The sequence below is a fragment of the Hypanus sabinus genome, chromosome 9 (genome assembly GCF_030144855.1).
Source record: "Hypanus sabinus isolate sHypSab1 chromosome 9, sHypSab1.hap1, whole genome shotgun sequence".
Lineage (NCBI taxonomy): Eukaryota > Metazoa > Chordata > Chondrichthyes > Myliobatiformes > Dasyatidae > Hypanus > Hypanus sabinus.
Genome location: NC_082714.1, coordinates 113,947,838 through 113,963,510, shown reverse-complemented (window position 1 = coordinate 113,963,510; position 15,673 = coordinate 113,947,838). Strand labels below are relative to the sequence as shown.

At 40.5% G+C, this 15,673-nt stretch overlaps 1 protein-coding gene across 1 annotated transcript in view; it reads right to left on the bottom strand.

Moving 5' to 3' along the window:
- LOC132399743 (bactericidal permeability-increasing protein-like) overlaps positions 1-15,673 on the bottom strand; it is a 71,340-nt gene that overhangs the window by 6,544 nt on the left and 49,123 nt on the right. Inside the window, exons 13-15 of the mRNA XM_059980444.1 lie at positions 9,728-9,770; positions 9,433-9,496; positions 3,529-3,605 (exon numbers count right to left, since the gene is read on the bottom strand). Of these exons, the coding sequence (XP_059836427.1) occupies positions 3,529-3,605; positions 9,433-9,496; positions 9,728-9,770 (184 nt within the window). The remainder of the gene's footprint in view (positions 1-3,528; positions 3,606-9,432; positions 9,497-9,727; positions 9,771-15,673) is intronic.

Here is a 15,673-nt window from a genome sequence, read left to right as displayed (position 1 = left end):
GAAGCAAAATAATAAGTTAATATTTCGCCATTTTCTATCACTGCCTCAGATCTTATTCTTTTTGTTCCTCTATAGCCTGTCCTAATCCTGCCTCTCTTTTTTATTTTATGAGGCCACAGAGAATTTCAATCTCTCTTCTTTGACTGCATGCTTAGCCCCTGTTCTACTCACTTTACACTTATGACTGTGTAGCTAAGACTGCTCCAATACCATATTTAAATTTGCTGGTAAGATCATTGTCAATGTGACAGTCAAAGGTGGTGCTGAATCAGCATATAGGAGGGAGATTGGAATCTGGCTGAATGGTGCCTAAACAACAACCTTTCACTCAATGTCAGCAAGACTAAGGAACTAATTATTGACTTCAGGAGGAGGAAATCGGAGGTCCATCAGCCAGTACTTATCAAGGGATCAAAGGTGGAGAGAGTCAGCAACTTTAAATTCCTCGGTGTTATCATTCAGAGGACCTAAGTGCATGCACAAAGAAAACATGGCAGCATATCTACTTCTTTAGAAGTTTGCAAAGATTCATCATGACATCTAATACTTCGACAAACTGTGGTGGAGTGTATACTGACCGGCTGCATCACAGCTGGATATGGAAACACCAATACCCTTGAATGGAAAATTCTACAAAAAGTTGCAGATACAGCCCAGTGGGTAAACTCCTCTCCCCAGTGAGCACATCTACACAAAGTGCTGTTGCAGGCAAGCAGCATCCATTATCAGGGAGAACCACCATCCAGGTCATAAAAAACATGAAATGCTGGCAGAACTCAGCAGGTCAGACAGTGTCTATGGGAGGAGGTAATGACAACATTTCGGGCTGAACCCAAAACGTTGTCATTACCTCCTCCCATAGATGTTGTCTGGCCTGCTGAGTTCTGCCAGCAATTTGTGTTTTTTATTTATTTCCAGCATCTGCAGATTCACTCGTGTTACCATCCAGGTCATGCTCTGTTCTTGCTGCTGCCATCAGGAAGAAGGTACAGGAGCCTGAAGACTCACATTACCAGGTCCAGGAACAGTTACTACCCCTCAACCATCAGGCCCTTGAACCAGTTGGGATATCTTCATTCAACTTGACTTGCTCCATCACTGAACTGTTCCCACAACCTATGGACCCATTTTCAAGGATGCTTCATCTCATGTTCTCAATATTTATTGCAGATTTATTATTATTGCTACTTTTACTCTTCTGTATTTGCACAATTTGTTGTCTTTTGCACATTGTTTGTCCGCTCTATTCGGTGAGGTTCCATTGTAGTTCTTGGATTTACTCAATGTCCACAAGAAATAAAATCTCAGGGATGTATATGGTGGCATATATGTATTTTGATAATAAATTTGTGACTTGAACTTTGAATTTTGAATTTCACAGTTCATTGTTGACTTCCCAATTTTTCTTGGGACTTTGCTATTCAGGATTTTCCACCATGTTCTTCCCTACACCCGATATGCTTACTGAGCATAATATTTCATAGGCTCAGCTTCCCCATTTGCTCTCATCCATTAAAAGTGCTCTTTTAGCAAAATATCTGTCTCCAGGGCTCTCCTGTAATCTACTTTAAATGTTACCACCATTATACTGGTATAATCCATCATTAAGGACAGCCACCACCTAAGTCATATCCTATACGAACATAACACTTCGGAGCAGAATTAAGTTATGTGGCCAATCGAGTCTGCTCTACCATTCAAACATGGCAGATTTATTAACCTTCTCCTGCCTTCTCTGTGCAATCTTTGATGCCCTTACTAATCAAAAACCTATCAACCTCAGCTTTAAATATACCCAATGAATTGGCCCCCACAGCCATCAGACATGAATTCCACAATTCACCACTCTCTGGCTAAGTTAATTGCTCATCATCGCTGTTCTGAAGGGATGTCCTTGTATTCTGAAGCTGTGCCCCCTGGACTCCCCAACTATTGGAAACATCCTCTGCATATCCACTCCATCTAGGCTTTTCAATACTTGGTAAGTTTCATTGAGATTTCCACTTCATTCTTCTAAACTTCAGTGAGTACAGGCCCAGAGCCATCAAGTGCTCCTCATATGCTAACCTGTTCATTTCTGGGATCATTCTTTGTAAACCTCCTCTGGACCTTCTGCAATTCCAGCATATCCTGTGTTGGATGTGAAGCTCAAATGTGATCTGACCAATGCATTATAAAGCCTCAGCATTACATTCTTGCTTTTATACTGCCATCTTCTTGAAGTGAATGCTAACACTGTATTTGTGTTCCTCACCACCAACTCAACCTGCAAGTTAACCATTAGGGAACTCTGCACAAAGACTCCCAAGTCCCATTGCAGCTGATTTCTGAATTCTTCTCTTGGTTTATAGAATAGTCTACATCCTTACTCCTTCCACCAAAGTGCATGACCATACACTTCCCAACACTATATTCTTTCTGGGAATTTTTTGCCTATTCTCCTAATCTGTCCAAGTCCTTCTGCAGACTCAGTGTTTTCTTCATACTATCTGCCCCTCCACCTATTTTTGTATTGTCTGCAAACTTGACCAGAAAGCTATCAATTCCATCATCCTGATCATTGCTGTATAACTCAAAAAGAAGCAGATCAATACCGACCCTTGCAGAACATCACTAGTGACTAATCCTCTTCTTATTTCTACCATCAACGAGGAGTTACAGGAGCCTGAAGACACATGCTCAATATTTTAGAAACAGCTTCTTTCCCTCAGCTCTTAGATTTCTGAACTAGCCATGCACATTACCTCATTTGTACTATTTATTACTTCTGTAACATGTAGTATTTTTTATGTGTCACACCATGCTGCTGGTACAACACTTAAGGTATGATGGTGATAATAAACCTGATTTGCTTCTATTATGTTAGGACATTAATCCCTGGAACATAGAGGTGATATCAAACAGGTGTATAAGATCCTGAGGGGCACAGAAGGTTGATAGTACACCGTCCCTTTTCCCAGGCTGGGGGTGCAAAAAAACAGAAGGTCATAGGTTTAAGATGAGAGGAGAGAAATTTAAAAAGGATGCCAAAAGCAGCTTCTTCACACAAAGGGTTTGCATATTTGGAATGAGCTGCCAGAAATCGTGGTTGAGGTGGAACCATTAACAACATTTAAAAGCCATCTAGTTCAGTGCATGAGTTGAAGAGGTTTAGAGGGCTGCGTGCCAAACACAGGTAGATGGGACTAGCTCTCTGGGCAACACACTGAGCATGTTCAAGTTGTGTCGAAGTGCCTGTTTCCATGCTCTCTGACTCCAATCAACATTGTCGCAACACACTCCATTTTGCTTTCCCAGTTCCTTGAATCCACTGTCCTCCAACCTTTTACACTGGTTTCTGTCAAGCTTATCATTTAAAATGTCATTCTCTCTCACACTACTATGTGTAAAATAAATAACCTGGATTTCAGTGTGATGTGGGGTGCACGTTCTGGATTACAAACTTGTCATTAATTTGAGTAACTGAGAGTTGAGAACACACTCGAATCTTTTTCCTTAGGTCACCATAATCTCAACGCGAACCCTTACCTGCTCAATTGCAAGGACTGGATTAATCAACGATATCTTCTCTGTTTTTGGTATGGGGAACCCTTTCTTCAATTTTGCTTTAAAAACATATAGAAAAAATTTCAAATTAGTCATAAGATGAAATACTATTTTATATAGCCAGATCTTGGTACATATGCTTTACAGAAAATTTACCCATTAGTTTCTGGGGGGAAAAGTTTGTTAGCAGCAACGTAGATACAATTAAATATATCTGAAGTAAACAATGTTAAGGTGCATGGCATCTCTCTGGTTCCTATTTCGCTCTTTAAATGTTGTAGTGGATTTATATTCGACAATGTTATGTTGTTACAAGAATGACTTGAAAGTACAAGCTGACAGCAGGAAATACAAAATAACTTTACCAAATGAAATGTATGCTCCAAGTGGTGGTGAGACTGATGCACAGAAAGCCAACTCTATGAGACTCGTACTCTACTGGTGGCCACTTTATTATGTACACATGTACACCTGCTCGTTATTGCAAATATCTAGTCAGCCATTTATGAGACCGTAACTCATGAAAGTATGCAGACATGATCAAAAGGTTCAGTTGTTGTTCAGGCCAGACATCAGGACGTGGAAGAAATACGATCTAAGTGACTTTGACCATGGAATGGCTGCTGGTGCTGGACAGGATGATTTGAGTATTTCAGAAACATTTGATCTCCTTGGACGTTCATGCACAACAGTCTCTAGAGAACAGTGTGACAAACAAAAACAAAACCCAGTGAGTGGCATTTCACTGGGTGAAAACACCTTGTTAGTGAGGGAGATCAGAGGAGAATGGCTAGAGTGATTCAAACTCACAGGAAGGTGACAGAAACTTAAACAACAAATTACAAGTGTAGTGTGCAGCAGAGCACATCTGAACACACAACACATCGAACCTTGAAGTGGATGGGCTACAGACCACACACATACACTCAGTGGCTACTTTATTAGGTGCAAGAGGTATCTAATAAAGGGGCCATGAGTGTATGTTATTATCTGCATTGTTCAGAAAGGAGTAGATGGTGCATGAACCAGTTAGGAAAACCTGGATCACTCTGAAGTTGTTGATAATATTGCTGCATTGTCAAGAGTGAGTTGGGTCAGAATCTATTGTCAGCCTCTACTAATCTGCTGAAACCAGTATCAGCAACAACACCAACAACAAAAGCAACTCCACATGGACCATCACGTTACTAGCGCAGAGCACACCAGGTCATTGCAGAGAGGGATTAAAGCTTCAAGTTGACAGGAAATTCCTCACCATCAGAGTCATGATTGATGACTCAAGATGCAAGGTAAGGGAAGGGAAGAGTTTAAGTTTTAATTTAGTTGAAACTTCAGGAAAATAAGCTAAATTTTTCCTGAGAAAATGGGATCTGTATTGTTATAAACACAGGTAAACTATCAGTCAGTGGGGCAACATATTCTGTGTTGTAAACAACCATACAATTCTTGACAGGACTTTGCCTGTAGTCTGACAGTAAACATAACATGGCCACAGATTTAAGACTTAAAGTGTAATTAAGAACTAGAGCCCTGTAAAGAAAAGAATAAAAGTCCAGGAAATTGCATAATGCATGAGAATACAATAATCCGTCACCTATCTTGTCATTTCTTCAGATACATAAAGTGTAAAAGAGAGGTGAAAGTGGATATCAGACCACTGCAAAATGACGCTGGAGGGAAAGTAATGGGGGACAAAGAAATAGTGGATGAACTGAATAAGTATTTTGCATCAGTCTTCACTGTGGAAGACACTAGCAGTGTGCCGGAAGTTCCTGCTGTCAAGGATCATGAAGTCTGTGAAGTTACAATTACTAGGGAAAAGGTTCATGGGAAACTGAAGGGTCTGAAGGTAGATAAGTCACCTGGACCAGATGGTGTACACCACAGGATTCTGAAAGAGGAGGCTGAAGAGATTGTGGAGGCATTAGAAATGATGACTCTGATTTTACACCAAATAAATTGGATGCTTGATTTAAGGACTGAAAAGCTAAAAGAATAACAGTTCTTTACAACATAATGAAAGAAGGAACACTGTTCAGTTTTGAAATGCTTAAAGAGAAACACTTATTAGAAAAATAAGATCTTTATCAGTATTTACAGATGTGACAGTATGTTAATAAGATGCTTAAAAATGTAACCACGACAAATACATGCTTGATAGACCTCTTTAGAAATGCATATAATTCAGATAATGGTAGTAGAATCATTTCAAGCATGTATAAGGGGTTGTCAAATCTTAAAGCACATTCGACTTCATACATTAAAACAAAATGGGAGAAGGAAGGAGGGATAATTATATCCGAGGAAGAATGGACAACAATATGGAGATATCAATGGAAGTGTACCAATTCACAGAAATGGAGGGAGTTTGGATGGAAAAACTTGATAAGATATTTTATTACACCCTCTCAGAAATCCCATTATGATAGTAACCTCCCTGTTTGCTGGAGAAATTGTGGAAATGAAAATGCAAATCATTATCATATTTTTTGGGATTGCCCTGTTATCAAAAACTATTGGAGGGGGATACACAATGCCCTACAAGACATCTTTAAATGTGAAATACCCTTGGAGAGTAAGACCATATATTTTGGATATATACCTCAAGAATGGTTGAAAAGAGATAAATATTTAATGAATATACTGTTGGTGGCTGGTAAAAAGACTCTTGCTAGGAAATGGTTATCACCGGAGAGCCCAACTTCAAATACATAGATGGAAATTACAATGGACATTTACAAAATGGAGAAGATAACAGCATCTGTTAATTATAAGCTGGAACAATTTGATTCATACCGGGAAAAATGGTTTAACTACATAATGCCTCATAGGCCTGATTTTATTCTCACAAATCAATGAATCTGTTGTAAAAAAAAGATCACTCCCTACTTGTACATAGTTCTTTCCTTTTGCTTGTTTTTTCTTTCCACTCTTTTCTATAAGTGTATACCCCAGATAAATACTTTGTGGAGAGTTGTGATATATATGATTATATGATATATATGTACAATGTCTGAAATACATCTTATGGAAATATTTGTTTGATGAACTTCAATAAAAAAATAAATTACAAAAAAAAAGATCTTTCAAGAATCACTAAATTCGAGAATGGTTCTGGAGGAATGGATCAGGATAATCTCCTCTTCAAGAAAGGAGACAGGTAGAAGAAAGGAGATTATAGGCCCTTTAGTCTGACTTCAATGATTGGGAGGGTGTTGGATTTGATTATTAAGGATGTGGTTTCAGAGTACTTGCACATGATAAAATAGGTCATAATCAGCATGGTTTGCCTGATAAATTTGATGGAATTCTTTGAAGAAATAACAAGCAGGATAGACAAAAGAGATGTTGTGTACTTGGATTTTCAGAAGGCCTTTGCCAAGGTGCCAAACACAAAGCTGCTTAACAAGTTAAAAGCCCATGGAATTACAGGAAATATTCTGGCATGGATAAAGCAGAGACTGATTGACAGGAAGCAAAGAGTGGGAATAAAGGAAACCTTTTCTGTCGGTGACAGGCAGTGCTCTACAGGGGACTGTGTTGAGCCGATTCTTTTTACATTATATGTCAATGATTTGGATGACAGAATTGATGGCTTTGTTGGAATGTTTGCAGACAATATGAAGCTAAGTGGAGGGGCAGGTAGTTTTGAGGAAGTATAGAGGCTACAGAACGACTTAGAAGATTAGGAAAATGGGCATAAATTGGCAGATGAATACAGTGTCGGGAAGCATATGGTGATACAGTATGGTGGAAGAAATGAATGGGTTGACAATTTTCTAAGTAGAGAGAAAATACAAAAAACTGAGGCTCAGAGGAACTTGGGAGTTCTTGTCTAGGATTCACTGAAGGTTAATTTGCAGGTTGAGTCTGTGGTGAGGAAAGCAAATGTGAAGTTAGCATTCATTTCAAGAGGACGACAGAATAAAAGCAAGAATGTAATATTGAGACCTTATATAGCACAGGCGAGGCATCAGTTGAAGTATTGTGAGCATTTGTGAGCCCCTTATCTTAGAAAGGATGTGCTGAAACTGGAGAGGGTTCAAAGGAGCTTCACAAAAAATTATTCCAGGATTGAATGGCGTCATATGAAGAGTGTTTGATAGCTCTGGGCCTGTATTCACTGGAATTCAGAAGAATGAGGGGTGATCTCATTGAAACCTATGAAGTGGTGAAAGGCCTTGATAGAGCGGATGTCTCCTATGGTGGGAGAGTCTAAGATCAGAGGATACACCTCAGAACAGAGGGGTGTACTTTTAGAACGGAGATGAGGAGGATTTTCTTTAGCCAGCGAGTGGTAAATCTGTGGAATTCGCAGCCACCGGCAGTTGTGGAGGCCAAGTCTGTATGTACATTTATATACATAAATAAATGCACAGGATTGCAAGAAGCAGCAGAGGGTAGTAGACTCAGGCAGCTCCATCACAGCCAGAACCCTCTCCACCAGCAAGGTTTACTTAAGGTAGAGGTCGATGTATTTTTGATTGATCAGGGCATGAAGGGATACGGGGAGAAGGCAGGAGACTGGGGCCAAGAGGAAAATTGGATCAGGCATGATGAAATGGTGGAGCAGACTCGATGGGCCAAATAACCTAATTCTCAGAATCAGAAAAGAATCAGCCTTATGATCACTGGCATGTGACATGAAATTTGTGAACTTAGCAGCAGCAGTCAATGCAATACATAATATAGAAAAAAAACAAAATAAAATAATAATAATAAAAATAATAAAAGTAAATAAATTACAGTATACGTATATTGAATAGATTAAAAATAGTGCAAAAACAGAAATATTATATATTAAAAAAAGTGAGGTAGTGTCCAAGGGTTTAATGTCCATCAGATGGCAGAGGGGAAGAAGCTGTTCCTGAATCACTGAGTGTGTGTTTTCAGGCTTCTGTACCTCCTACCTGATGGTAACAGTGAGAAAAGGGCATGCCCTGGGTGCTGGAGGTCCTTAATAATGGACACTGCCTTTCCGAGGCACTGAAGATATTCTGGGTACTTTGTAGGTTAGTACCCAAGATGGAGCTGACTAAATTTACAAGCTTCTGCAGCATCTTTCAGTCCTGTGCAGTATCCCCTCCATACCAGTCAGTTATGCAGCCTGTCAGAATGCTCTCCACGGTATGGACTTTTTTGAGTGTATTTGTTGACATACCAAATCTTTTCAAACTCCTAATGAAGTATAGCCGCTGTCTTGCCTTCTTAATAAATGCTCCTATACCTTATGGTCTTATCATCAATAAGGACTGTCACCATCCAGGGCACACTCTCCTCTCATTACAACTGTCGGGGAGGAGGGACTGGAGCCTGAAGACTTGGACTGAATGACTGAGGACTGGCTTCTTCCCTTCTGAACAGTCCATGAACCCATGAACATTACCTCATTAATCTTTCCATCACACTGTTTATTTATTTTATAACTTATGTCTTTCCAGTGTACTGCTGTCACAAGCCCACACGTTTCAGAATATATATGACAATGATAATAAACCTAAATGTGATTCTGATGACACTGTGCTGTTTGAACTGATACCCTTCTCAAGGATTGGACCTCCCCAGCACGGAACATCTCAGGTTTCGGGACAGTGGTTGTCCCCCTGCCACCACAGGTAACTGCAGAATCCTTACCAGTGATGATAGCCTGCTATGGAATGTTCTCAGGTTGGCCAAAAGCGTAGCTTGTTTATCAGACTGACTAATGGGACAGAATCTTGTCACATAATCAAAATGTGCACACTACAAAGTTCCAGTCATACAATATACAGTGAAGCCAATTATCAGGATTTCATGAGTGAAAGTACTCCATTGCAACCAGCTAATGCTGGGGCCATCACAACGGTACAAATAAATTCTTAAGAGGAAGGTTAGCATCTCTCATACCATTTATCCTCGGAATCACAACCTTCTGTAAGCCCAGTTTCAGAGTTGCTTCAAATGTCTGTGTCTGGGAGCAAATTATAATGAAAATATGTTTAACAATTTTTGATGGTTAAGTTTTATATTTTCTATATATCTTGACTGAGCAACTTCTAAACATCTAGTAAATAAATAATAAAGTCACATTGGTTACTCACAACAGTGAAGGTACCTTTTAATATATTCAACATTTACATACTAGGGGGCAAAGCTCACAGCAATTAACTCCATTACTTTTTAAATGACCATGAACACTTACTGGAATGATTCCCACTTTAGTTTCTTCCAGCACTAGGTCCACACTAAGTTAAAAATTAGAAAGACCATTTTAAGAACTTAGTTTTAAATGGATAAGCCAAAAAGAGCACAAACTGTTACAGCAAAAGAACTCCTTTAGAAAATTATCATGTTACCCCAATAGTCTGCAGAAAAGAATGGTTATGCCTTGGTTTAAGTCAACAATATTCTGGGATATGACTGCGTTGTTTTTCTCATAGGGAGTAATATATTAATACCCTCTGACAGTTAAAATGGCAGCAGCCAAGAGACAAACGTTCTGATTCCCTACAATTCTTGAAGGGATAGGGGAGTTAGTTATGTAGATTAAGAGACTTGCCCATTCTTTAACTGGACAGTGCAGTGGGATTGGGAAGGGGATATGGGCACAGTGCAGGCTTTGTTGTTTTCTATAGCTTCAAAACCCAAAACAACATGTGTTAACAGAGCAGTTAGGGTAACCCTGCACATCAGCAAACTGTGCACCCAGAGGAGCATTCGGCTTTCAGAGCAACAGGCACAAGATGCTGGTGGGAATCAGCAGGTCAGGCAGCATCCATGGAGAGGAATGAACAGTCAACGTTTTCAGCCAAGACCCTTCATTGGAAAGAATCCAGGATAAGAAGGTGGTGGAGTACAAGCTGGCAGGTGTTAGGCAAAACCAGGTGAAGGTAGCTGCGTGGGGTGAGAGGAGATTAAGTGAGAAACAGGGAGGTGATAGGTGGAAGAGGTAAAGGGCTGAAGAAGGAATTTGATGGGAGAAGAGAGTAGAGCAGAGCATCTTGGAATTCCAAGATGGCACTGGTGACACACAACGGCATTTTGTGGATTGCAGACAAAACTTCCAGATATCCCTCTTCTGATCTATTATCGCTACAACCCACAGCCTGTATTTTCCCTTTAAGTAACGTACTTTTAGACTGGTTTAACAAACTAACAATTTTATGATCTTAAAAGTCTTAAGAATGTAGTATGGCCCCTTTAAGCAGATGAGGGCACATCGCCACAGCTGGAGGAGAGGACTCTAAGCCAGACTGAAACATCAGGGTATGAAATTTCCTCTCGGCAGTATCATGTTAGCAAATGTATATTCTTGGAGAACAAGACTGAGGAACTATGGGCAAGATTGCTGTATCAGAGGGAAATGAGGGATTACTGTGTTCTGTGTTTCATGGAAACATGGCTAACCTCCAACATGACAGGTATAAGACCTAAGGGCTTCTTGATATACCATGAGATATAAGAGCAGAATTATGCCAGTTGGCCCATCGAGTCTGCTCCGCCATTTCAGCATGACTGATCCATTTCTCTCTCAGCCCCAATCTCATGCTTTCTCCCCATATCCCTTCATGCCCCGAATAATCAAGAATTTATCAACCTCTGCCTTAAATATACCCAGTGGGTTGGCTTCCACAGCAGCATGTGGTGATGAATTCCACAGATTCACCACGAACTGGCTAAAGAAATTCCATCTCATTTCTGTTATAAATGGACGACCTTCTATTCTGTGGCTTTGTCCTCTGGTCTTTGTCTCCCCCAACATAGGAAACATCTTCTCCACATCCACTCTATCAAGGCCTTTTAATATTCGACGGTTTCCAATGAGTTCTCCTGTCATTCTTTACAGGGCTAGAGCATTCAAACATTCTTCATATGACAAACCTTTCAATCCCGGAATCATTCTTGTGAACCTCCTTTAAACCATCTCCAATATCGGCACATCCTTTCTTAGATAAGGGGCTCATAATACTCCAAGTGAGACCTCACCAGAGTCTTATAAAGGCACAACATTACATCCTTGATTTTATATTCTAGTCATCTCAAAATGAATGCCAACATTGCATTTGTCTTCCTCACCAATGACTCAACCTTCAAAGAACCCTGCACAAGGACCCCCAAGTCCCCCTCCACATCAGATTTCTCTCCATTTAGGAAATAGTTTACATTTTTATTTCTTCTACCAAAGTGCATGACCATATACTTCCCGACACTGTATTCCATCTGCCACTTCTTTGCATATTCTCCTAATCTAAGTCCTTCTGCCTTCTCAAAACTACCTTCCCCTCCACCTATTTTAGTATCATCCACAAACTTGGCCACAAAGCCATCAATTCCATCATTCAAATCATTGACATATAGTGTAAAAAGAAGCATTCCCAATACAGAACCCTGTGGAACACCACTAGTCACCAGCAGTCAAGTAGAAAATATTCCCTTTATTCCGACTCTTTGCCTCCTGCCAATCAGCCAATGCTCTATCTATGCTAGTGTATTTTCTGCAATACCATACAGTCTTAACTTATTAAGCCATCTCATGCTTATTTTCTTGTTAAATGCCTTCTGAAAATCGAAGCCCACAGCATCCATTGGTTCTCCTTTGTCTTTTTGGCTTGATACATCTTCAAAGAATGCCAAAAGATTTGTCAGATAAGATTTTCCCTGAAGGAAACCATACTGACTTTGGCTTCTTTATCATGTGCCTCCAGGTACTCTGAAACAACATCCTTAACATCTTCCCAACCACTGAGGTCAGACTAATGGGCCTATAATTTTACTTCTTTTGCCTCTCTCACTTCTTGAAGAGTGGACTGACATCTGCAATTTTCCAGTCCTCAGCAACCACTCCAAAATCAATTGGCTCTTGAAAGATCATTACTAAATGCCTCTAGAGTCTCTTCAGCCACCTCTTACAGAATTCTGGAGAGTAGACCATCCAGTCCAGGTGATTTATCTACCTTCAGCCCTTTCAGTTTCCCAGGCACCTTTTCCTTAGTAATGGTAACTTCACACATTTCTTGCGTATTGCTAGTGTCTTCCACAGTCCAGACTGATGCAAAATACTTATTCAGTTCATCTGCCATTTCTTTGTCCCCTATTACTATCTCCCCAGCATCATTTTCCAATGGTCCAATAACTATTCTCACCTCTCTTTTACACTTTATATATCTGAAGAAACTTTTTGCATCCACTTTAATATTGTTGGCTAGCTTACCTTCGTATTCCATCTTTTCCTTACTTGTGACCTTTTTATTTATCTACTGTTGGTTTTTAAAAGCTTCCCAATCCTCTAACCCCACTAATTTTTACTCTATTATATGCCCTCTTTTTGCCTTTTATGTTGGCTTTGACTGCTCTTGCTAGCCACGGTTATGTCATCCTTCCTTTAGAATACTTCTTTTTCTTTGTGTTGTATCTATCCTGTGCTTTCCCAAATTGCTCCTAGAAATTCCAGCCATTGCTGCTCTGGTATCATCCCTGCTAGTGTTCCCTTCCAATCAAATTTGGTCAGTGCCTCTCTCATGCCTCTGTAATTCCTTTAACTCCACTGTAATACTGATAAATCTGACCTTAGCTACTCCTTCTCAAATTGCAGGGTGAATTCTTTCATATTATGATCACTAATGCCTAAGGGTTCCCTTACCATAAGCTCTCTAATTAATTCTGGTTCATTGCACAACACCCTACCCAGAACAGCTGATTCCCTAGTGGGCTCAACCATGTGCTGCTCTAAAAACCCATCTCATGGGTATTCTACAAATTCTTCCTCTTGGGATCCAGCACCAACCTGATTTTCTCAATCTACCTGCATATCAAAATTCCCCATGACTATTGTAAAATTGCCTTTTTAATATGCATTTTCTATTTCCCATTGTAATTTGTAGAGCACAAATTTACTGCTCTTCAGGGTCTTTTTACCCTTGCAGTTCCTTAGTGCTACCTATGATTCTACATCTTCCAATTTTATCTCACCTACTTCTAATATTTTGATTGCATTTTTTGCCTACAGAGCTACCCCACCCCTTTGAATTACCTGCCTGTCCTTTCAATACAATGTGTATCCTTGGACATTAAACTCCCAGCTATAATCCTCTTCCAGCCACGATTCAGTGATGCCCACAACGTCATACATACTAATCCGACACTGTGTTACATGCTCATCTACCTTATTCTGTATACTGAGTGCATTCACATTTATTCATCACCCTTGCATTCATCACCCCTTTTGCTTTTGTCCCCCTTTTACATTGCAACTCATCCCTTTCAGTGCAATTTTGTCCTATCATCAGCCTCTTATTGCTAGCCATCTCATGACACACTGCCCCTGTTTATAAATGAACTACCCCCTCCTCAGTCCATCAGCAGATGGACTAGACTACTGGGTCAAAGAGGGAAAAGGGTGGGGATCTGTGTTGGATGGTTAACTTTTCATGGTGCTCTGATGTAGCAGTCTTGTTGGACTCTTGTTTCCCTGACCTGGAGCATCTAATGATTAAGTGCCGACTGTTTACTTTCCAAGAGAGTTCTTCATAATCCTGACTGCAGTTTACATAATGCCAAAGCCAATGTTAAGCAGGCACCTGAGCTATTGAGTGTAGTGATAAGCAAAAGAGAAACATCCTACCCTGAAGCCTTTCAAATCATCATCAGGAACTTCAATCAGTCCAATTATCATCAACATTTCACTTCCAGTACCACTAGTCCAACACACTCAGCCACTGCTGTACTACCATTAAGAATGCCTACTATTGTGCTTTGGGAAATCCTGACCACTTGGCTGAGTGGTGCCATGACAACTTCTCACTCAATGTCAGCAAGACCAAGGTGCTGGCTATTGACTACAGGAGGAAGAAACCAGAGGTCCATGAGCCAGTCTTCATTGGGGGATCAGAGTGGGAGTGGGTCAGCAACTTTAAAGTCTTCTGCATTATCATTTCAGAGGATCCAGAAACATAGAAAACCTACAGCACAGGCTCTTCAGCCCACAAAACTGTACCAAACATGCCCTTACCTTAGAAATTACCTAGGGTTACCCATAGCCCTTTATTTTTCTAAGCTCCATGTGCCTATCCAGGAGCCTCTTAAAACACCACCGTTAGCCTCCACCACCTTCACTGGCAGCCCACTCCACAATCCCACCACACTCTGCATAAAAAACTTACCCCTGACATCTCCTCTGTGCCTACTTCCAAGCACCTTAAAACTGTGCCCTCATGTTAGCTATTTCAGCTCTGGGGAAAAGCCTCTGACTATCCAGAGAACCTCTGCCTCTCATCATCTTGTATACCTCTATCAGGTTACCTCATATCCTCCATCACTCCAAGGAGAAAAGGCTGAGTTCACTCAACCTATTCTCATAAAGCATACTCCCCAAACCAGGCAACATCCTTGTAAATCTCCTCTGCACCCTTTCTATGTTTTCCACATCCTTCCTTCAGTGAGGCGACCAGAACTGAGCACAGTACCTCTCAGCTCTTAAACTCAGTCCCACGACTGATGAAGGCCAATGCATCGTGCGCCTTCTTAACCACCAAGTCAACCAGCGCAGCAGCTTTGATTGTCCTATGGGCTTGGACCTCAAGATCCCTCTGATCCTCCACACTGCCAAGAGTCTTACCATTAATGCTATATTCTGCCATCATATTTGACCTACCAAAATTAACCACCTCACACTTAACTGGGTTGAACTCCATCTGTCACTTCTCAGCCCAGTTTGCATCCCTTCACTTCTTCATCCAGGTCATTTATAAAAATCACGAAGAGAAGGGGTCCCAGAACAAATCCCTGAGGCACACCACTGGTCACTGACCTCCATGCAGAATATGACCCATCTACAATTACTCTTTGCCTTCAGTGAGCAAGCCAGTTCTGGATCTACAAAGCAATGTCCGGTTGGATCCACAAATGCCTCCTTACTTTCTCAATGAGCCTTGCTTGGGGTACCTTATCAAATGCATTGCTGAAATCCATATACACTGCATCTACTGCTCTACCTTCATCAATGTGTTCAGTCACATCCTCAAAAAATTAAATTAGGCTCGTAAAGCATGACCTGCCCTTGACAAAGCTATGCTGACTATCCCTAATCATATTATACCTCTCCAAATGTTCATAAATCCTACCTCTCAGGATCTTTTCTGTCATCTTACCA